The 24,415-nt window shown below is 46.1% G+C and overlaps 1 protein-coding gene across 2 annotated transcripts in view; it reads right to left on the bottom strand.

Annotated features, from left to right (window-relative positions):
* The window catches only part of ERO1A (endoplasmic reticulum oxidoreductase 1 alpha), a 35,089-nt gene extending 14,497 nt beyond the window's left edge, over positions 1-20,592 (bottom strand). The window contains exons 1-7 of one of the 2 annotated variants that reach the window (XM_081913236.1): positions 20,327-20,592; positions 11,759-11,878; positions 11,460-11,543; positions 8,271-8,312; positions 6,481-6,557; positions 5,518-5,591; positions 2,898-3,018 (exon numbers count right to left, since the gene is read on the bottom strand). In XM_081913236.1, the coding sequence (XP_081769362.1) occupies positions 2,898-3,018; positions 5,518-5,591; positions 6,481-6,557; positions 8,271-8,312; positions 11,460-11,543; positions 11,759-11,878; positions 20,327-20,422 (614 nt within the window). In that variant the 5' untranslated portion in view covers positions 20,423-20,592. Of the gene's footprint in view, positions 1-2,897; positions 3,019-5,517; positions 5,592-6,480; positions 6,558-8,270; positions 8,313-11,459; positions 11,544-11,758; positions 11,879-20,006; positions 20,231-20,326 lie in introns of those variants that run through there. The other variant, XM_081913235.1, reaches the window with a different exon arrangement.
* Between the last annotated feature and the right edge of the window lie 3,823 nt (positions 20,593-24,415).

The raw sequence follows: 24,415 nt of genomic DNA, 5'->3' as shown, positions 1-24,415 counted from the left end.
CTTGTGTCTTCCAATACTTTGCAATAAGTATTCTTGCTGCTGTTGTAGCATACATAAAGAAAGTTCTATCCTTCTTTGGCACCAATTGGCCGACCATGCCCAGGAGAAAGGCCTATTTTTTTAAAAGACATTTGTACTCCACCATTCCATCAGATTTCCAGGTGACATACATTCCCCCCCCCCCAAATGATCTCTAATAATGAAGATGATGGAGTTTATGGTACTGGCTGATCTCACCGGGAGAATCCGCGACCAGAAAGAAGAGAAACACCAAGAAGACTGGAATAAATTTAAAGACTATTTGAATAAATATTGTAATATTAAAGATATGTAACCACTTGAAAGAAACAATTAGGCCTAGGATTAAACTGGAATTAAATTTATAAATAAGAAAATGTACGATAATGAAAGTTATGTACGGTAATATGATTAGGACTGTGATATGGTCTTTTGAAACACTGATATTGGAAACTGCTACATATAATTACTAAGAAATTCGGATGGAAGAGATTCGAGGAAGTCAAATACTATGTTTATGAAGATGGATGGTACTTAATTTTAATTAATTAAGTGGTAATATGCTGTATGTATCTTTTTTCTCTTTTTCTTTTATTCTTTGTTTGTTTTTATTATTGTTAATCTTTTTTTTTACTATGTATATCTACTGAAAATAATAAATATTATTTGGAAAAAAGAAAAGAAACGATCTCTAATAAAAAGTCATCATTAAAACAAGCCAATCGACTGTGGGAGAGAGCAAACATTCTGCCAAAAAGGCCAGGGAAATAAAGTCGTGCTGACTGTTGCCTGCTAAAGAACATTTCTGCTTGGGTGACATTCCACCAACAGGGTGTCACCACTGAAAAGGCCCCGTCCTAGGCTACCCTTGGCTCAATCTCTGAAGGCAAAAGTAATCTGTACGCAATTCCAATATTTCACAGCTGAGATACAATCCTTCCATCATGTGTTAGGGAACACATTGTGCCAATTCTTTAAAAGGACTTCACAGGAATCTCGTCCATTTCTAGAGGCAATTCAGAATGCAGACTTACAAAGGCCTTGCTTTGGACTACTGCAATGCGCTCTACGTGGGGCTACCTTTGAAGGTGACCCAGAAAGTGCAATTAATCCAGAATGCGGCAGCTAGACTGGTGACTGGGAGCGGCCACCGGGACCACATAACACCGGTCCTGAGAGATCTGCATTGGCTCCCAGTATGTTTCTGAGCACAATTCAAAGTGTTGGTGCTGAACTTTAAAGCCCTAAACGGCCTCGGTCCTGTATACCTGAAGGAGCATCTCCACCCTCATCGTTTAGCCCGGACACTCAGGTCCAGCTCCGAGGGCATTCTGGCGGTTCCCTCATTGCGGGAAGTGAGGTTACAGGGAACCAGGCAGAGGGCCTTCTCGGTAGTGGCGTCCACCCTGTGGAACGCCCTCCCATCAGATGTGAAGGAAATAAGCAGCTATCTTGTTTTTAAAAGACATCTGAAGGCAGGGAAGTTTTTAATATTTAATGCTGCATTGTTTTTAACACTTGATTGGAGGCCGCCCAGAGTGGCTGGGGAGACTCAGCCAGATGAGCGGGGTATAAATAAATTATTATTATTATTATTATTATTATTATTATTATTATTATTATTATTATTATTACTACGAGCCGGGTGCCTGCAAAGAGTCTGCTTATTGCGGCAGCCTTTGCTGCGCTGGCTGGGGGCGATGGGAGTCCAAAAAAATATGGCGGGTGCCGGGTTAGCAAAGGTCGGCTTACTCCCCACTGTGAATCTTGCCCAATTGTCAAGATGGTCGTTCGACATCTTAATTCAACACCTGCATCTATGGAAGAAAGGCAAACAAAAGCAAACAGCAGGGTCTTTTTGGCTGTGGCCCCCTGGGAGTTGGGACACCATCCCCTTAACCATTTAACCTATCGCCTGCCATGATCACAGCATTTTACACTGGTGCCCAAAGCCTATTTGTTCAAGCTTTTAAACCGAGTTCTTTGTATTTTCCTACTGAAACATTTCAAATTCTGGGCGCATGTCAGGATTGCAGCGGCCCTATTTTATGGGTCTTCGGGTGCTGTAGGCTTTTTGCAATTTGGCTGCTTTTACTGCTGCTTTAGGATTAGTTTGTTTTTTGCTTTTATTTCTCGTACGGATGTTAATTTTTTTGTTAAAGGTCATCTAAGAAAGCAGATTTGAGAGGCAGGCGATAAGCTTTTTTATGATTTATGATGTATTTTTAAACGTTTTAAAACATAATTGCTACTGCTATTGCAAATGCAATCCATTATTAATTAATTAACAAATCACTTCCCAGGAGGCATTTTGAAGCGACCTCACAATACAATAAAAATATAAAACAACTATAATTTTCAATAAGGCTATGATTTATGTTTGTTTGTCTTGTGTGTGTGTGTGTTTGTTTGTTTGTTTATAATATTGTGAAAACTAATAAAAAATTCCGGGGGGAAATATATAAAACAACTATTGCATATATAAAAGCAAGCAAAAGCTGTTACAGATATAAATAAAATTTCAAATAAAATGCAAATACATTATTATTATTATTATTATTATTATTATTATTATTATCATCTTGTAATTTTATTCTTCCTGCTTTTATGACTGTTTTTACTATTACTTTGAACTTGTTTGTTTGAATAAAAAATTACATACAATTTATGCAGTTGGATATAACCTTATACATATTCATATGAACAGACAGAGCACATGCAATTTTTTGATAGCAAAAGTTATGCTTTCTATTATTAAGTGATAAGCATTTTATAAACAAGCAAATAACCCCTTGGCAGGAAACGATGGGTTGTAAAAGGATGTGTGTGTGTTTTTGATCTAATAAATCTCAGAATCCAGCCACTCAAAAGGAACCTACTTAAAACAGTTTTCTTCATAGATGCTATTCCAGATCTTCCATGCTTCAGGTCCCTTGTAGCCGGTGTAACGTTCTGGATTGAGAAGCAAATCCACGTACTCCGCTTCTGGAGACTGGATATCTAGGGGAAAAAGACGTTTCCATATTTTAATCAGAGAGAAAAAGACAGATTCTTTCCACTATGTGTTCTCCACCCAATAACCTTCCTGCTTTTGAAATTTCCTGGTCTGAGAGCTCAAGCAAGAAGACTCATGCAATATCTCCGTTGCAGAGCTGTACCATTTCAGCCTGCAAGAAAGGGACAGGATACTGACCTCTGTAAGGCTGTGGATACTCCATAGGTAAAGCTAAAGGACCCCTGGACAGTTAAGTCCAGTCAAAGGCGACTCTGGGGTTGCAGCGCTCATCTCGCTTTCAGGGCAAGGGAGCCGGCGTTTGTCCACAGACAGTTTTCCGGGTCATGTGGCCAGCAGGACTAAACCGCTCCTGGCGCACAGAGGACCATGACAAGTGCCAGAGTGCATGGAAATGCCATTTACCTTCCTGCCGCAGTGGTACCTATTTATATCCTTGTGCTGGTGTGCTTTCGAACTGCTAGGCTGGCAGGAGCTGGGACAGAGCAACAGGAGCTTAGCCCGTCGTGGGGATTCAAACCGCCAACCTTCTAATCGGCAAGCCCAAAAGGCTCAGTGGTTTAGACCACAGCACCACCCAAATCTCCTTTTTTATATATATATAATTTTTATTAGTTTTTTTAACATACCATTTTCAACAATAATTAAACCTACTTTTACATCTTATTCATATTTTTGACTGTCCTGTCTGAAAATTGTCCAATCTAATCTCTTAGTACACATTTCTTACTTTCCCTCCTATTACAGTGGTACCTCGGGTTAAGGACTTAATTCATTCCGGAGGTCTGTACTTAACCTGAAACTGCTCTTAACCTGAAGCACCACTTTAGCTAATGGGGCCTCCTGCTGCTGCTGCACCGCCGGAGCACAATTTCTGTTCTCATCCTGAAGCAAAGTTCTTAACCTGAAGCACTATTTCTGGGTTAGCGGAGTCTGTAACCTGAAGCGTATGTAACCTGAAGCGTATGTAACCTGAGGTACCACTGTACATTTAAAACTCATAACCAATGTCTCTATTTTTTCTCCTTTATAACACTTTGTATATTTCTCCTTACAAAACTTCTTGCAGTCCTACTAGTGTAATTTGTTGGTTACAATTGCTCTTCAGATAGTTCATATACTTCTTCCAATCTTCTGCAAATCTCTGGTCCCACAGGTTTCGAATCCTTCCTGTCATTTTGTCCGATTCTGCATAGTCAATTAATTTCGTCTGCCATTCTTCTATCGTCGGAATTTCTTCTTGCTTCCACTTCTGGGCTAACAATTCTCTTGCCGCTGTGCGCCACCCAAATCCCATATGTTATTCCATATGTTCTTATGAACATAGGAAGAGCCTATTGGATCTGGCCAATGCCCTATCTAGTCCAGGATCCTGTACTCGCAGCTGCCAACCAAATGCCTGTGGGAAACCTGCAATCAGGACTTGAGCACAGGAGCAACTCCCCCTTCCTGTGGTTTCTAGCATTTAGATGCATCAATGCCTCCAACTGTGGAAGCAGAGCAGAGTTATTCTGCCTAGTAGCCATTGATATTTTGAATTACTAGCCCAAGGTCACCCAGCAGCTGCATGTGGAGGAGCAGGGAATCGAACCCAGTTCACCAGATTACGAGTCTACTCTTAACTCTTAACCACTACACTACGCTGCCTCAACAAAGGTCCATATAGTAAAAGCTATGGTTTCCCCAGTAGTGATGTATGGAAGTGAGAGCTGGACCATAAAGAAGGCTGATCGCCGAAGAATTGATGCTTTTGAATTCTGGTCCTGGAGGAGACTCTTGAGAGTCCCATGGACTGCAAGAAGATCCAACCTCTCCATTCTGAAGGAAATCAGCCCTGAGTGCTCACTGGAAGGACAGATCATGAAGCTGAGGCTCCAATATTTTGGCCACCTCATGAGAAGAGAAGACTCCCTGGAAAAGACCCTGATGTTGGGAAAGATGGAGGGCACAAGGAGAAGGGGACGGCAGAGGACGAGATGGTGGGACAGTGTTCATGGGATCACGAAGAGTCGGACACAACTAAACGACTAAACAACAACAGCCATTGATAGCCCTCTCCTCCTCCATGAATCTGCCTAATTCCCTTTTAAAGCCTTCCAGCTTGCTAGCCATTGCTGTCTCCTGTGGCTACTGTTTGCCCCACACGACTGGGCATGTGGAATACTTATGAGCTCTATTTACGTCATTGCCCTGCTATCTCTCTCTCCCCACAGACACCTTCCTTTTTCATTTTTACATCTCCCTTCCTCCACCAGCCAGGATTAATTTGAGGGTTTTTAAAAGCCGACGTCAACAGCAACAAGGCAACAAACAAACAAATAATGCTGCTGTCCCTATTTACGCAATACAAGTCTAGAAGATTTTGGTTTTTTTTAAATAAAATTCTTCCATCTGCATTAAGCGCAGGAGTTCAGAAAAACCCCAGGAAATATCCCAACCTGGGAGGAAGGTGGGACAGAAACATGTTAAACCACAACAGCAAATACCGTCCACTTCGCAAAAGCTGTCTGCAGAATCATCGTGCCGTGTCCATCGAATCACAGCCCTCGCCGTTTCCTCACTGCAAATCAAGCAAGAAAATATTTGTCACTAGATGTTTTGTTTGTCCCAGGTTATAGCATTATAACGTAATATTAAAAACAATTGGGATAACTCATTTGGTAGAGGATGAAACTCTTAATCTCAGGGTCACAGATTCGAGCCCCAAGTAGGCGAAATATTCCTACATTGCACTGGGCTGTAACAACAACAACAACAACAACAACAACAAGAATTACTATTACTATTATCATTCAATTTATATACTGCCCTGTACCAGACGTTCCCAGGGCGGTGTACAACATTAAAAACACATTACAGAAAACCTTATTAAAAACATGATGACAGACAGCCTAATAGTAAAATAATCATAATAAAATAACCATTATAGGTGACCTGTGTGGTCCCTTCCAACTATACAATTTTGATTTATGTGAAAATTGTTTCCCATTTGGTTGTGTATTTTTCTGATGTGGCTTATTTATTGTAATTATGTAAATCTTGTTATGCTGTCAGCCGCCTGAGCATTGTTTTTTTAACTGTGGAAAGGGGACATACAAATAAAAAATGATGATGGTGGTGGTTTAAACCACACTGGGAATTGTAGCTCTGGGAAGGGAATAAAGGGGATCTCTGAAGAACTGTCAGCACAAACTCCCAGGATTCTCTGGGGGCAGCCATGACTGTTTATAAAGTGGTATCGTAGTGATTTAGGTGTGCGGTGCAGTTGTGGCCTTGCAGGTGGAATTCGGACGCTTCCTGTCGCCTTTGTGAGCTTCAGGCGCCCGTAGGATTCAAACCAGCGAGAAGGGAGCTTGCAGCAAAGTCTCCTCAGCTTTCGGGGTTAAGAAACACCAGCAGCTACCCTGCCTCACAGGCCGCCCCAGTTTATCGAGATGAAGACATCGCACCTCAGGGATCCATCAACGGCTCCAAGTCTCTCAGCTTCTTCGCAGTCCTCCGCGAGGTGGGCAGAGGCTTCAGAATACTGCAAAGCAAAAGAACAGGTTTGTTTTCAAGCTGATTAGAGTCCACTGCCGTGGGGAAGGGCACCAGGAGTCACCAAACCCAACCAAGGCAGAAGAAAGCTACCAGCCAGCCCACGGACCACCTAGGAAGTCACATCTGCACCTACCCAGACCACCCATGTTGCAGCTTTGTGAACTGGCCAAACTGGTGCAGCGACTTCTCTCTTTTTTGTATTTTTATTAAAGATTTTCTTGATTTACAGAAGCGTGTGTAATGTCTCTCTCTTGTATATTTTCCATGTAACATTTTTACAAATCAGTTTCATTTGTTGAGACGTTAGGAAGAAAGGGGGGAGATGGGTGGAAGATGGGTGGGGGTTCAGTCGGGTGGCGATGTTTCTATTTTACTTAATATATGTGGGGTTTGGTGTCAGCGTTGCTTGTGCAGGTCCTCTGCTGTTCAGTTGTGTTCCTTTGGTGGTGAGAGAGGTTGGGGTTGGCCAAAGGTGTGGTTGTTCATTTGTGGCTGGCTGTGGTGGTCTTTGTTTTCGTGTGTGAGTGGGGTGGGTGTTTTGGATCAGGTTAGCCATATTGATTTGTATGCTGTTGGTGGATTATTGTTGTCTTGTTGGGCTGTGTATGTGATAAAGGAGAGCCATACTGGGGTGAAGGCGTTTTCTTCTATTGTCCCCGTGTCAGTTTCAGTTTATTGGTTAATTTTTCTAGTAAGGCTGTTTCCCATACTATTTGGTACCGTTGGTCCAGGCTTACTCCTGACAGGTCTCTCCAGTGTCTGGTTACGGTGTTTCTGGCTGCTGAAAGTAGGTGGGTTATGAGTTCTTTGTGGTGTAAACGGGCATTATTGTCTTGGAATATGTTTAGTAGGGCCAATTCTGGGGTGATTTCTAATATTTGCTTAGTTATTTTACATATTTTTACATATTTCTTGTATGGCTGTTGTCCAGAATAGTTGGATTTTGGGGCACTCCCACCACATGTGGAGGTATGTGCCTATGGAGGTGCACCCTCTCCAGCATTTTGGTGAGGTTCCTGGGTGTATTAGCGCTAGTTTCCTTGGTGTTAGGTACCACCTGTAGGTGAGTTTCAGTGTGAGTTCTTTTCTTTTCATTGATATGGATTTAAAGGGGGGTTTAGACCACATTCTGGTCCATTGAGTGGGGTTAATCTCATAGCCTAAGTCATTCTCCCATTGTTTTGGTGCAGCAACTTTTCTGGGGGAAAGAGAGGGTGCGTTTGGTGAAATGCCATGGGCGTGAACGCCCCGGATATAGCTAATCCAAGAATGGTGGGCAGTGGCATAACGTGGGTTGCCAGCATTCGGGGCCACGCAGAGGGATGGGGTTCGGAGGGAGGGAAATGGACGGCGTACGCATGCGCATTCAACTGCCTAATGGCATCCGTGTTACCCAGGAGATCGGAGTTGCAGAAATAAGAAGAGTTGTTGAATTGTCTGGTTATGTCACTGGTTCGCACGGGAAAGCCGTTTTGAACGGAGCCCAGTGACACAACCGGATGTTGAACTTTTGCACCCCTAACCATTCTGCTCCCCACGCTACGCCACTGATGGTATATAGCGATGTTAAATTAATGAGAATATTAGAAAATTTTCATTTAAAATAGGAGAATATTCATTTTCATTCTATTATTCTTCTCCTAGGATAGGGCAGAACTAGGTCACAGTCCAGTAGCTCCGTTTTGCCCGGGACCCTTACCTTGTTGTGACTCTCCGACCTAATTCTGCCAGGGACTTCATCCTGAAAACAAAAGATGCAAAATTAAATCTCATTTCACTGTAAGCCATTTCCCCTGTTATTTCAGGAGTACCTCAGGTTACAGACGTTTCAGGTTACAGACTCCGCTAACCCAGAAATAGTGCTTCAGGTTAAGAACTTTGCTTCAGGATGAGAACAGAAATCGTGCTCCAGCGGTGCGGCGGCAGCAGGAGGCCCTATTAGCTAAGGTGGTGCTTCAGGATAAGAACAGTTTCAGGTTAAGAACGGACATCCAGAACGAATTAAGTTCTTAGCCCGAGGTACCACATCATCATCATCATCATCATCATCATTATTATTATTATTATTATTATATTAATACCCTGCCCATCTGGCTGGGTTCCACAGCCACTCTGGGCGGCTCCCAACAGAACACTAAAAACAGAATAAAACATCAAACATTAAAAACTTCCCTAAACAGGGCTGCCTTCAGATGTCTTCTAAAAGTCAGATAGTTGTTGTTCTCTTTGACATTGGGAGGGTGTTCCACAGGGCGGGCGCCACCACCAAGAAGGCCCTCTGCCTGGTTCCCTGTAACTTGGCTTCTCACACTGAGGGAACCGCCAGAAGGCCCTCAGCGCTGGACCTCAGTGTCCTGGCAGAACGATGGGGGTGGAGACGCTCCTTGAGGTATACTGGGCCGAGGCCGTTTATAATGGTTGGATCCATTTACATCTGAAGGCAGCCCTGTTTAGGGAAGTTTTTAATGTGTGACATTTTAATGTATTTTTAATCTTTGTTGGAAGCCGCCTGGAGTGGCTAGAGAAGGGCAGGGTACAAATAAATTAATATTATTATTATTATTATTATTATTATTATTATTATTAGGCTGCTTTGGTGCAGGTTTTCCCTGTTTGGTATTCCGTAAATTTCATAGAATCAAAGAATCATAGAATTGGAAAGGACCCCCAGAGTCAAACCCCGTGTGATGCGCGGATTTCAACTGCACCCCTGTCCTTTAGCCCCTTCTCCCTCGTTTCTCCCTGGCCTTGCTTTGTCTCTGTTTCCGCCTGCCCTCACCACTTGGGGTTTGCTATCACGGTCCCCTCTCTCCAGGATTTGGCACGGTTTGCAGCCCCAGATGCACGAAGGGCTGGAGAAGGAGGAGGAGGAGGAGGAAAGAGAAGGCGCTAACAGCCATCGGCAGCCCTCTCCTCCATGAATTTATCCAGTCTTTTGAAACCATCCCAGCTGGTGGGTATCGCTGCCTCTTGTGGCAGCGAGTTCCACAGATCAACTCTGCGGTGAATAAGTCCTTTCTCTTATCTGTCCCGATTCTTCCAACATTCAGCTTCCTTGGATACCGGAGCTTTAAGGTGGCTGCAAATCTCTGGCCGTGCTCATCTCCTCGCAGGTCTCGACTTCTGCTTGCTGCGGAGCCTGTGCCATCAGCAGCCTTTAAAGAAATATCTCTTCCTTCCTCTCAAGCGAGAGCTTGTGTTTGGGGACAAGAGCCTGGCAGGAATCACAAACCTGATTGCATCTGCCTGCAGTGCTGATGGAAGGAGTCCCTAATCCGAACACAAGACAGGAATCTGCCCAAATGCATGTCATACAATGTAAGGAGGGGAAGAGATGCCAGTTCTGTGTTAGGGCTTGGCACTTGCCTCAAGTCTTTTTATTAAATTTCCTGTTTAGCAATTTAAAGTACTCCTTTTAACATCCTTAAAAAATCAGTGACTTCCCTTCTTCATTTTGCATATTATAAATCACTGCATGCAAAAGGCTGGGCTGGATGAATCCCAAGCCGGAATTAAGATTGCCGGAAGAAATATCAACAACCTCAGATATGCAGATGACACAAACTTGATGGCAGAAAGTGAGGAGGAATTAAAGAACCTTTTAATGAGGGTGAAAGAGGAGAGCGCAAAATATGGTCTGAAGCTCAACATCAAAAAAACGAAGATCATGGCCACTGGGCCCATCACCTCCTGGCAAATAGAAGAGGAAAAAATGGAGGTAGTGAGAGATTTTACTTTCTTGGGCTCCATGATCACTGCAGATGGTGACAGCAGCCACGAAATTAAAAGACGCCTGCTTCTTGGGAGAAAAGCGATGACAAACCTAGACAGCATCTTAAAAAGCAGAGACATCACCTTGCCAACAAAGGTCCGTATAGTTCAAGCTATGGTTTTCCCAGTAGTGATGTATGGAAGTGAGAGCTGGACCATCAAGAAGGCTGATCGCCGAAGAATTGATGCTTTTGAATTATGGTGCTGGAGGAGACTCTTGAGAGTCCCGTGGACTGCAAGAAGATCCAACCTATCCATTCTGAAGGAAATCAGCCCTGAGTGCTCACTGGAAGGACAGATCCTGAAGCTGAGGCTCCAAGACTTTGGCCACCTCATGACAAGAGAAGACTCCCTGGAAAAGAACCTGATGCTGGGAAAGATGGAGGGCACAAGGAGAAGGGGACGACAGAGGACGAGATGGTGGGACAGTGTTCTCGAAGCTACGAACATGAGTTTGACCAAACTGCGGGAGGCAGTGGAAGACAGGAGGGCCTGGCGTGCTCTGGTCCAGGGGGTCACGAAGAGTCGGACACAACTAAATGACTAAACAACAACAAATCCCTGCATATTTTACATAGCTATACCAATCAGTTTTCCATTATGACATCCACCAAAACTTATTTACACTGTTGAATTTATCTTAATGCTGCCAACGTTTTCCAGTGTACAGTGGTACCTCAGGTTAAGTACTTGATTAGTTCCAGAGGTCCATTCTTAACCTGAAACTGTTCTTAACCTGAAGCACCACTTTAGCTAATGGGGCCTCCTGCTGCCGCTGCGCCGACAGAGCACAATTTCTGTTCTCACCCTGAAGCAAAGTTCTTAACCCAAGGTAATATTTATGAGTTAGTGGAGTCTGTAACCTGAAGCGTACGTAACCCGAGGTACCACTGTACACAATTTCCTTTCCCCAATGTAGTCAATAAACATTTTCCAAACTTCTCTAAACGTATGTTCTTCTTGTTCTCTATATGTTAAGTCTGTAAGCTGTGCAGAGCATGAGACTCTTAATCTCAGGGTTTCGTGAGTTTGAGCCCCAAAAGATTCCTGCATTGCTGGGGTTGAACTAGATGCCCCTCGTGGTCCCTTCTGTGATTCTGTGACCTTTCACACTTACCGATGGGCATGGCTTTACAGCACAGTCTCTAATTCCACAGTGACTGTCGTCGCTCCAAAAAGGACAAGGCTTCTTTAGGTTAACCTGCAGAGATCAAGGCAGAAAATGCTTCGGTTGGTCTAGGGGATTTTTAGTTCCAGGCAAGAGATTTTAACTTCTCAGGAAAAGATGAAAAAACTTTTAGATTTACGATATGCTGAGGGAAGCCCAGCTTTTTCTTTTTCTTTTGAGAAATGGTTTGCCAAGGCATTTGGGGGGGGGGACAGACATTTTTTTAAAAAGAAAAGTATAAGCATTACCTCGTAATATCTGAAATAATCGCTTTCCAAAAGTTTCTGCAGGCTGGGGAAAATCTTGCGGTTGTTGTAGCTGTCAATAGTCTCAACGTCGCAAGTGCAGTCGTCCAAATGGCCAGTCACCTAAGGAAATTAAGAAGCAGTGAGGACTGGAAAGCAGCGAAATAATTAGGGGACGTCTAACAAAAACAACAACATAATTAGCATTGATATGTGTACTGGAATGATGAAAGCACTTTACATACTCGATCCAGGTCACCTTTAAAACAAACATACCAGGGGTAAATTGAATGTTACACAGAGGTGTGTAATGAAACCCCAACTTAAAAAAAGTAAGTAAAAGCATCATCAAGAGGCTGCGATTTTGAGTGGCAGAGGGGCTCAACTCTGGCTACTTCCCCCTGACCCCCCCAAAAAAAATCACCCTGCCCCGACCTGATTCCCCCACACTTTTAAGCTTTATATTTAGCTTCACTACGGCATAATTTTAGAAAGTGCCTTATGTGGCAGGACAAGGACCTACAGGGTTATAAAGACTAGGACTAGCTGCCAGAGAAACAGTTTCTATCCAATGCAATTTTGGTATTAAACGCAGTGTAAGGTAGTCTCTATGGGAGTACAGTGGTACCTCGGGTTAAGTACTTAATTCGTTCCGGAGGTCCGTACTTAACCTGAAACTGTACTTAACCTGAAGCACCACTTTAGCTAATGAGGCCTCCTGCTGCTGCCGTGCCACTGGAGCACGATTTCTGTTCTCATCCTGAAGCAAAGTTCTTAATCTTTCTGGGTTAGTGGAGTCTGTAACCTGAAGCGTATGTAACCTGAAGCATATGTAACCATTGGTACCACTGTATATTGTATTTAATTATGGGGTATCAGAGTTTTTAGCGCGTTAACCACGCTGGGATAGCTGGGATAGCAGGCTTGTTGGTTTTTGAATGTCTGGTGTAGATTTTTTTCAACTTCGTTGTTTTGTATGGGACAATGACAATGAAGAGTATCGTATTGTATCATATATGATGGAAGTGTCCTATCCATTCTGCAAAGTCTTTAGATAATTCTTTTTAATATAGTACTACTACAGGTTACAGGACTACACCAAACCCTCAAATGCAGACTATATTTATGATTCAGCTCAGCCTGAAATTGCAGCAGCAGCAGTAATAATAATAATAATAATAATAATAATAATAATAATAATAATAATAATAAAGGCTTCAATGCATGCAGGAAATTGTCCCTCTCTGGAGCCTTGCCATTCAAAGAAAACGCTTTCAGGTCACTTTTTCTGACCTGCCATTGCTGGCATGAGATCCCAAACGTGATGCAACAACCCCCCTGGGGAAACCGAATTCGAGAAGCTTTTATGAGCGCATTTGCTTCCGGCAAAGGAAACATCAGAGGTGGCCTGGCAGCACGTAGGCAGGAAGGAAGTTGCCAAACGCCAGAGAGATGCAAATCCCAGCCTGCATCTTATTCAACTTCTCCTTGTACTTCCTAGTTAAATGCAAAACGTTGCCAACTGGGCTCCCTCCTAAATGGCCAGGACTGTTGTTGACACAGCCTGCAATCCGGCACCTGTTCACCTGCTGTGTTCCAGGTGGAAGGTTTAGCTGGCTGGGCTTTTCAAATGCATGGCTTTTCCAATCTCATTGAAGACGGAGAAGGTGTATATCCCATGGGTAGGCAAACTAAGGCCTGGGGGCCGGATCCGGCCCAATCACCTTCTCAATCCGGCCCGTGGAGAGTCCAGGAATCAGCAGGTTTTTACATGAGTAGAATGTGTCCTTTTATTTAAAATGCATCTCTGGGTTATTTGTGGGGCCTGCCTAGTGTTTTAACATTTAATTTTAAATACAGTGGACGCTCAGGTTGCGAATGTGATCCATGCAGGATGCACATTCGCAACCCATAGCGTTCGCAACCAGCGTCTGTGCAGGCACGGGTTGCGATTCGGTGCTTCTGCGCATGCGCAAAGTGCAATTTAGCACTTCTGCGCATGCACAACCGTCGAAACCCGGACGTAACCTATTCCAGTACTTTGGGGTTTCGGTGGTCCGCAATCCGAAAAAACACAACCTGAAGCAGCTGTAACCTGAGGTATGATTGTAAAAGAATGTGCGTTTTTATTTAAAATACATCTCTGGGTTATTTGTGGGGCATAGGAATTCATTCATATATTTTTTCCCAAATATAGTCCGCCCCCCCCACCAGGTCTGAGGGACAGTGGACTGGCCCCCTGCTGAAAAAGTTTGCTGACCCCTGGTGTATCCCCTCTATACCTCTAAGTCTCTCTCTCTCTCTCTCTCTCTCTCTCTCTCTCCAGGAGAGAAGCAATCTGCTCCCCTCCCCTCCCAGCCTTGCAAATGAGTCACCCAGCAGACACACCGGCTGGCAGCAAGGCACTTTTGCACAGACACACAACACATAATTAACTTGCAGAATGCACTCCCTGGAGATGTGGCAACAGCACAATAGCTTGGGTGTGATGTTCAAACGAAAGGATGAGTCAGAACGCAAGCTCTGTTAGCTGGGGCGCCCCCAACTAAATTGAGCCTCCATGGTCAGTGGCTGTGTACCTACAGATGTTGGAGTCAGATGCTGGGCAGAAAACACAGGACGCATTTTCATCATGGCCAACTGGAGAAATTTAGCTGTCGCCTGATAGAAAAAGGATATTGGGCGTACCTAGCTCTGACCTAGGTAGGCAGTGGAGGCAGTGGAGGACAGAGGTGCCTGGCGTTCTCTGGTCCATGGGGTCACGAAGAGTCGGACACGACTAAACGACTAAACAACAACAACAACAAGCTCTGACCAAGCAAAGCAATCTTTAGATTCTTATTCACCAGACCAATCAACTAATTAAAGAATTTATTATTTTTAATCACTCGCCACCAACGGAATATGCGTATGTTTTTATTTTTTAAATGTTTTTAGCGTCTATTTTGTATTATTTTATTATTATTCATTAATTGAATTGGTATATCCTGCCCTTCCTCCCCGAAGAGTTTTTAACGCCGTTATATTTTTATTTCTCCCTCTCCCAAGGCGTACACTATATTCTCACAACAACCCTGCGAGGCTTGTCACTCAGGCAAGCAGCGATTGAAAACCAGGCCTGCCTCAAACCTCAATATAGATTGCTTTCTGAAATATGAAAGGAAGTCAAGTTGCAATTTAAGGGAATGGAGTCCTCTATCAGCTTCTACAATTGCAATTTGCTCCCAGCGGTGAATTAACGAAAGCTTTTGGGCACAATCCTGACTCCCCATCCTGTCAGAGAGGCTTTATGGAGCATGGCAGCTGCAACAGAAGGTGGAGGCCCTGCTCTCATGACGACTGTGGGACCAGTTTGGGATCCACCAGATCCCAGACTAGCTCAGTCCCCCCCCCCCCATTTCAGGACTTTTCACTGGGCCCTACTGGGGGGGGTGTCAGGGTATATATCCCACCTGTGGGCCTCCCAGCTGCCCACGTTCATGGAATCACAGAGGATCAGCTAGCCCTACCGCATGAAATGCAAGAATCACACCTTGGGAGATCACTTGCGTCCAGCCCAGGAAATCTCGGAAGCGGCTTTGCAGCACACAGGTCAAAGAGGAAGTTTCCAAACGCCAGAGAGATGCCAAACCTGACACGCTTCCTGTTCAAGATCAGTGCCAGATTTGCGCATAGCTGTCAACCTTCCCTTTTTTTGCGGGAAATTCCCTTATTCCAGTGATGTTTCTCACTGCTATCCCGGATTGTTAGATATCCCACAGACTGTTCCCAGGACAGGTGAGGCTGCTGATCCCTTATTTTCAAATCTGAAAGTTGACAGCTATGGATTTGCGTATAAGCTATACAAGCTAAAGCTTAAAGGTAAAGGGACCCCTGACCATTAGGTCCAGTCGCGGACGACTCTGGGGTTGTGGCACTCATCTCGCTTTACTGGCCGAGGGAGCCAGCGTACAGCTTCCGGGTCATGTGGCCAGCATGACGAAGCCGCTTCTGGCGCACCAGAGCAGCACATGGAAACGCCGTTCACCTTCCCGCCGGAGCGGTACCTATTTATCTACTTGCACTTTGACGTGCTTTCCAACCGCTAGGTAGGCAGGAGCTGGGACTGAGCAACGGGAGCTCACCCTGTCGCAGGGATTCAAACCGCCGACCTTCTGATTGGCAAGCCCTAGGCTCTGTGATTTAACCCACAGTGCCACCCACGTCCCTTTTAAGCTATAGCTTAGGGGGCCCCAAAACAAATTTAAAGGGGGGAACCTGGATGTACAGTCATACCTCAGGTTGAAGTAGCTTCAGGTTAAGTATTTTCGTGTTGCGCGTTACTTTCGGGTTCCGCTGCTCGCGCATGCACAGACCCTCAAAATGATATCACGCGCATGTGCAAAAGCAGTGAAACACGACCTGTGCATGCGCAGACGCATGTTACATTTACTTCAGGATGCGAACAGGGCTCCGGAACAGATCCCGTTTGTATCCAGAGGTACCACTGTACAGTTCCAAAATATAAGATAAAAAACAAATAAAATAAAACCTACATCCAGCAACAGTGTTTTGTGCTGTGTATGCTCCTATGATGTGTCATGGGCCACGCCTGCTAGCCTGCTCCCTAAAATATCACACATTTTGTTATGTTCAAATGGCTGTAGATACCTATTAGGTCCATAAATTACCATATAGCATATATTCAACACAACAAACAGCGACAATTTCTTGTTGACAAAGGACAGCTGGACATAGAAAGGGCCCCATTACTTTCAGTGGCTTAGGGCAGGCTTCCTCAGCTTTGGCCCTCCAGATGTTTTTGGTCTACAACTCCCATGATCCCTCGCTAGCAGGACTAGTGGGTCAGGGATGATGGGAATTGGTCTCAAAACATCTGGAGGGCTGAGGTTGAGGAAGCCTGGCCTCATCAAACCTAAATCAGGCCCTGTTCAAGATGTTAAGTTATAAAGCCCTAAAGCAGAGCTTTCCAAATGGTGGAAAGTGACACATTTGTGTGTCGGCTGGAGTGCGTAGGTGTGTCAAATGAATGCTCCCTGCACTCTTCCCGGGGCTAGAAAGAGGTTAGTTTAATCTCCGGCTAGCTAGGAAAACTGAATTACAGGTCTAAAAAAGTGAAAAGTCTGGAAAGCTCTGCCCTATAACAACCAGGGACCCAATATTCGGCAAGTGTTTCTCCCATGTTGGTTTTGCCTTTGCCTCGAGATCTTTGGGGGGGCGTTCCCACTCAGAAGGTTGGCAGTTCGAATCCCCGCGACGGGGTGAGCTCCCATTGCTCGGTCCCTGCTCCTGCCAACCTAGCAGTTCGAAAGCATCTCAAAGTGCAAGTAGATCAATAGGTACCGCTCTGGCGGAAAGGTGAACACCGTTTCCGTGCACTGCTCTGGTTCGCCAGAAGTGGCTTAGTCATGCTGGCCACATGACCTGGAAGCTGTACGCCGGCTCCCTCGGCCAATAAAGCGAGATGAGCGCCGCAACCCCAGAGTCGCTCATGACTGGACATAATGGTCAGGGGTCCCTTTACCTTTACTTTCCCACCCACAGCCAAGGGCAACCCCCAATGGCCAAGTGCAATGACAGGACCCTAGCTCTGGAAAGACCTGCCCTGTCTTGAACCCGTGTCAATCTCTTTCTAGCAGTTGCTGAGGATGCACACTTTTCCGCATCCTTTTCTCACAGCGGCCAACCAAATGCCTCTTCTGGGAAACCCGCAATTCGAACACAAGACCCCTCTCCCTTCCCGTGGCTACCAGATGTGATTTTATGATCTAGGCAACCCAGCCTGGGTGGGATCTTTTGGCTAAAGGGTAAATAAATCCATCAGCTCAATGGCAGCTTAGGGGCAACTTCTCAAGAGTAAATACATTTACGAGGGGAGATTTCTCCTGGGTAAATACAGCCCACCGGGAGGGGTTTCGCACCAGGCAGCGCAGTCTAGTATTGTCTACCACCCAGAAAGGACACATTTCAGAACGGCTGGCGTAATTGCTCACACGCTACGCCACCTCTGTTTACACCTTCCGCATTTCCTCCTCCACCACTCTGTCATTTGCACATTAAGAGAGTTCAAAAGAACATGTTAACGAACTCCAGGCACACACACACACACACACACACACACACACACACGGAGAAAAAGCATTGCAAGTGACAGAGGAATAACTTATTAGTCTTAGTCACCCCCTATAAAAAGAAATCAGCAAACAGATGGAGGCCATAGAGAAATTACTGCTACAGCTAAAATGGCAAGCATTGTTGATTCAAGAAAAGCTGGACAGGAGATCAGAGTCAAACCAGGAGGATTTGGGGCAGTGACTGTCTGTTTAAGGTAAAGGTAAAGGGCCAGTCTTGACAGACTCTAGGGTTGTGCGCTCATCTCACTCTAGAGGCCGGGAGCCAGCGCTGTCCGCAGACACTTCCGGGTCACATGGCCAGCGTGACAAGCTGCATCTGGCGAGCCAGCGCAGCACACGGAACGCCGTTTACCTTCCCGCTGGTAAGCGGTCCCTATTTATCTACTTGCACCCAGGGGTGCTTTCGAACTGCTAGGTTGGCAGGCGCTGGGACCGAACGACGGGAGCGCACCCTGCCACGGGGATTTGAACCGCCGACCATGCGATCGGCAAGTCCTAGGCACTGAGGTTTTACCCACAGCGCCACCCGCGTCCCTACTAACAGTATTACTTTGTTGGAATACCACCTTATGCATCCGATTTCATTTTGCAAAAGCCACATAGACAAAATATTAGAAAACTGAGACAGGAATCTATCCCAGCCTTCCCTAAGCTGGTGAGTTAGGGGTGCCCAAAGCAAGAAAAGGGCACGAGGTTGGGGAAAGCTGCAATACTAGGTCTGGATCCCCTGCTCAGTCAAAGACTGAGCAAGCAGTTTGAAGCAGGGGCCTGATCCACTAGGAAGTACCGGTAGATTCTCTGAAATAACAGGGTTGCCATAAGACAGTCTGGCTCTGTTCCATTAAAGTGAGTGCTGCAGGTGATGTCTGGGGCAGGATGAGGGCTGAACAGGGCATGACCTGAAGTAGGGCTTGGAATGTACAAAGTAACAATGAAGAAGAGCAGGGGTAGGGAACCTAAGGCCCGGGGGCCGGATGCGGCCCAATCGCCTTCTCAATCCAGCCCGCGGACAGTCCGGGAATCAGCGTGTTTTTACATGTGTAGAATGTGTCCCTTTATTTAAAATGCATCTCTGGGTTATTTGTGGGGCCTGCCTGGTGTTTTTACAGGAGTAGAATTTGTGCTTTTATTTAAAATGCATCTCTGGGTTATATGTGGGGCATAGGAATTTGTTCATTCTTTTTTTTTTCAAAATACAGTGGTACCTCAGGTTAAGTACTTAATTCGTTCCAGAGGTCCGTTCTTAACCTGAAACTGTTCTTAACCTGAAGCACCACTTTAGCTAATGGGGCCTCCTGCTGCTGCCGGAGCCGGATTTCTGTTCTCATCCTGAAGCAAAGTTCTTAACCCGAGGTACTATTTCTGGGTTAGCGGACTCTGTAACCTGAAGCGTATGTAACCCGAGGTACCACTGTATATTCCGGCCCACCACATGGTCTGAGGGACGGTGGACTGGCCACCAGCTGAAAAAGGCTGTGACCCCTGAAGAAGAGAGTGCCTCTGGGCATATCCAGAGCACCCACCACAACCTACCTAGTGAAGTTTTTAGTGTTTGATGTCGCATTGTGTGTTTACTAATTTTTGTTGGGAGCTGCCCAGAGTGGCTGGAGCAACAGTCAGATGGGCGGCATATACATAATTTATTATTATTATTATTACTACTACTACTACTATTACTACAACACTTTTAGGAGTTTCAGCTTCTACAGTCGTCGGCAACACTTCCCAAGGCAGGGTGGAACCCCAGTTTTTGCCTTTCTTCGCCCCTTCCTTCTTCCCAAAGGCACCAAGGCTCTGCCACCCTGTGCGCGCTTCCTGAAAAGATAGTTCTTCGGGATTTACAGCTGAGTACGTTTAGGATCGCTCTGCCAGTTATCGGCAGGTTGCGCCCTGGGAGTTCCCTGCTCTTGGTGAAAGGAAGGCAGGCGCAATTAGAAGCCGGTGTAAGGAGCGACGCCTTTGGGACTGAGGACACGTCGAGGAGCTTAACCGCCACCGCAAGTCTCATAAAGCAATGCAAATCATCAATGAATAATGTAATTAAGGAGAAGGAGATCAACAGTGATTTGCGTCTCCTAAAGACTAACGAGAGAAGCTCAGCCAAAAAGCAAAAAAACCTTTCCAAGGGGAGGCGCGTGGGAAAGGAAACGAAACGCGACCCCCGAACGTCTCCAACCCATCACCAAATTCAGCTCCGGAATCCAGGCCGCCATCGTGCCCTGAGCATGTGCAGAGTGCCTTCAGAGGAAGGGGGCTCCGGGACCAGTTCTCCCCCTCGGCTGTTTACAGCATAACCCGAACCCCCAACCGGATCGGACCCCTTTCCTCTGGAGCAAGCCCCGTGGCGCTGCGTTTTTACGCACCAGGTGCGCCCCGGGACCGGCGGCAGCCGAGGTTGGGGAGCGCGCGGACGGGCGCGCGGGCGCGCGACACTCACCTGGCAGAAGCAGCGCTGCTCGGCGGAGCCCGGCGGTTGCGCGCAAGTTGCGCAGCCCAGGAGGAGAGGCACGAGGAAGGCGAGAAGCGGCTGCATGGCTGCGCGCGAGTAATGTGGCTCTGCCGGGCAGCTCGGCTCCGAAGCGCCGCCGCCGGCGGGGCGGCTCCGTCCCGCCTCCTGCCTCCGCCTCCTGCCGGTGGACGTGCGGCCCGGCCCGCAGGCGAGGAGCGGCGCGGCCGGCGGGGTTCCCCGGCCTGATCTGGCCCGGCCTCATTGGCGGAGGAAGCCGCCCGGCCCCGCCTGCCCGGCGCGCCGGACGTTGCCAGGCGCACGCTTGCTCCCGAGGAAGCCGCATGCGTGCACTGCATCACTCGGTGCTATTTCGGAGCGGCCGCAAGCCTTCATTGGAGTCAATTTGATTCCCTCCCCTTTTTTCCTTTTCCTTTCTCCTCCTGTGATGAGGCTGCATTTTAATATTTTAATGTTGTATTTTAATCTTGTTTTTAAGTTGAATGCATTCAACTTGTTTTTATTATTGCTTGTTAGCCGCCCTGAGCCCGGCCTTGGCTGGGGAGGGCGGGGTATCAATAAAAATTATTATTATTATTATTATTATTATTATTATTATTATTTTATTATTTTTATTATTATTATTCATTCGGTTTGCTGAATTAAATGGGAATTGGAAATTGTAGAACGCAAACAAAAGCATACATTCCCTACAGAGACACGGAAAGCTATCCAATCTTAGAAGCGCTGGGGAAGGCAGCAATTCAGATGTCCAGGAAACAACTTTTAGAAGGCAGCCCTGCATAGTGAAGTTTTTAATGTTTGGTGGTTTATTATGTTTTTATATGTGTTGGAAGCTGCCCAGAGAGTAGGCAACCCAGTCAGATAAAGGACCCCTGACCGTTAGGTCCAGTCGTGGCCGACTCTGGGGTTGCGGCGCTCATCTCACTTTATTGGCCAAGGGAGCCGGCGTACAGCTTCCGGGTCATGTGGCCAGCATGACTAAGCCGCTTCTGGCGAACCAGAGCAGCACACGGAAACGCCGTTTACCTTCCCGCCAGAGCGGTACCTATTTATCTACTTGCACTTTGACGTGCTTTTGAACTGCTAGGTGGGCAGGAGCAGGGACTGAGCAACGGGAGCTCACCCCGTCGCGGGGATTCGAACCGCCGACCTTCTGATCGGCAAGTCCTAGGCTCTGTGGTTTAACCCACAGTGCCACCCGCGTCCCAACCCAGTCAGATGGGTAGGGTACAAATTAATAATAATAATAATAATAATAATAATAATAATAATAATAATAATAGTTGTTGTATTTCAGGAGGGAGAAGCCCAGGAGGAAGTGATGGCTTTAAAAGAGAAAGGGTTATGGATGGCTACTAGCCACAGTTGGAGGCAGGAAATACTACTGAATACTAATTGTTGGAATGGAAACCACAGCAAGGGAGAAAGGGCTCTTGTGTCTGAATCCTTCTCCCTGGTTTCCCACAGGCATCTGGTTGGCCTCTGTGAGAAGAGGATGCTGGGATAGATGGGCCGTGTTCTTTACATGGCTACTAGCCACAATGGCTGTGGCCCCATCTGCACAGTGCATACAGCAACTTTAAATAGGTAATCATGGCTTCTCCAAATAATCCTCAGGGCTGTGATTTATTTATTATTTCATAAACTCTATATACCACTTGGTTTTTTAAAATATAATAATAATATAATGATGATATAATAATAAAAATAAATAAAAATTTATTATTTATACCCCCACCCATCCGGCTGGGTTTCCCAAGCCACTCTGGGCGACTTCCAACAAAATATTAAAAATATATTAAAACATCAGTCATTAAAAACTTTTCTAAATAGGGCTGTCTTCAGATGTCTTCTAAAAGTCAGATACAGTGGTACCTCAGGTTACAGACGCTTCAAGGTACAGACTCCGTTAACCCAGAAATAGTACCTCGGGTTAATAACTTCGCTTCAGGATGAGAACAGAAATGGTGCTCCGTCGGCGCAGCAGCAGCGGGAGGCCCCATTAGCTAAAGTGATACCTCAGGTTAAGAACGGACCTCCAGAACGAATGAAGTTCTTAGCCCAAGGTACCACTGTAGTTGTTCTTTGTCATCTGATGGGAGGGCGTTCCACAGGGCGGGTGCTACTACGGAGAAGGCCCTCTGCCTGGTTCCCTGTAACATCGCTTCTCGCAGTGAGGGAACCGCCAGAAGGCCCTCAGCGCTGGACCTCAGTGTCCGGGCAGAACGATGGGGGTGGAGATGCTCCTTCAGATATACTGGACCGAGGGCGTTTTGGGCTTTCAAGATCAGCACCAACACTTTGAATTATGCCCAGAATTGTCCTGGGAGCCAATGTAGGTCTTTCAAGACCGGTGTTATGTGGTCTCGGCGGCTGCTCCCAGTCACCAGTCTAGCTGCCGCATTCTGAAAAACAGCCTCAACATGGTTTGCAAAAAGGATAAAACAATAAAATTGTTAGGAAAAGCAATCAAAACATTCCAAAAATTAACACCAGCAATAAATGAGGGGTGGAATCTTCAATATAAAATTTGGGTAGACTTGTCTGCACAAAAATGTTTTTAGCAGGTGCCAATAAGAGTTCAGTGAAGATACAGGTAAAGGGACCCCTGACCATTAGATCCAGTCGTGGCCGACTCGGGTTGCGGCGCTCATCTCGTTTTATTGGCCGAGGGAGCTGGTGTACAGCTTCCAGGTCATGTGGCCAGCATGATGAAGCCGCTTCTGGCAAACCTTCCCGCCAGAGTGGTATCTATTTATCTACTTGCAATTTGGCGTGCTTTTGAACTGCTAGGTTGGCAGGAGCTGGGACAAAGCAACTGGAGCTCACCCCGTCTCAGGGATTCGAACTGTGGACCATCTGATTGGCAAGCCCTAGGCTCTGTGGTTTAACTCACAGCGCATTCTGCAGATCAAACTGGATGAGTGGGCATTTGTGGGGTAAGGTGACCTCATAATTAAACTGATACCCAGCGCTTTGTATACTAGTACCTTGAGTTTGACCTTGTCGTTTATTACAGGTGCGGTGAACTGCTGAGAGACGCCTATTCCCTTCCCTGATCTACAATTCCCAGAGAGGTTTGAACAATCAATCCCTCTTCCCAGGGAACTCTCCGGGAGTTGTAGAGCAGGGTGGGGAACTGGGTCTCCTAACAACAGTCTAACAAACTACAGGTCCCAGGATTTTTTTAAGTAATCCATGCCTGTTTAAAATGGTACGGTGGTGTTTTAAATGTATAGTCAGATGGGGACTCTGCCCTTGGAGTCAGTTTTGCTGGGAAACAGGTGGAGAGAGATGCTTTTGGACTCAGGTCCTGTTTCAGGGAACATAAGAAGAGCCTGCGGGATCAGGCCAAGAGCGCGTCTACTCCTGTGTAAGCATGCATCAAATTGCCACCTTAATTCTAAGAAGACACACATTGGCATGCGTTTACTGCCCAGTGTTATGCCTGCTTAAACTCCGCTGAGTTCAACAGAGCTTGCTCACAGGTAAGGGTGGAATTGGTCCTGGGATTTGGTTGTGGGTCACAATTTGGGCAACTGGCATTGGAAAGAAAGCACACCCTGGAATTGTGAGATGCCGGGGACTGTGTGCTGCAATGAGCAATCTTTGCATCAGCTCTTAAATGCAACTGTGTGGGCCAACTTGCTGAGGCATCAGGGCGTGTTAATGATTAATAGCAGAGCTGTGAATGTACCGGCTGGTCTATCAAGGACAGCTCACAGTGGCACCTGCAGATTGGATAAATGCAAATTAGAAGGAACCATCATAAGGTGGATACACAACCAGTTGGGAGGTAGCCACACACATTGGGTAGTGATTTATAAATCCCTGTCATTCCAGGTGGAGGTAACAACCCATGCAGAGCCGTCTTTCCCATTGGTCTTAGTGGTTCGCTGTGCCAGGGTGCCGGCCTCTCAGGGGCCCCCTAGTGAGTGAGGGAGTTGCGCAGCTTTGCCGGCAGCCTCCCCTTTCCTTGCACGCCAGCCACCTGCGCCCCGCCAACTACCATATTTTTCGCTGTATAAGACACAATTTTCCCCTCCTGAAAAATAA

Source organism: Podarcis melisellensis (genome assembly GCF_964234715.1).
Source record: "Podarcis melisellensis genome assembly, chromosome: 1".
Taxonomy (NCBI): Eukaryota; Metazoa; Chordata; class Lepidosauria; order Squamata; family Lacertidae; genus Podarcis; species Podarcis melisellensis.
Note: the sequence above shows the minus strand (reverse complement) of the source record. Positions and strands in the feature narration are given on the sequence as shown.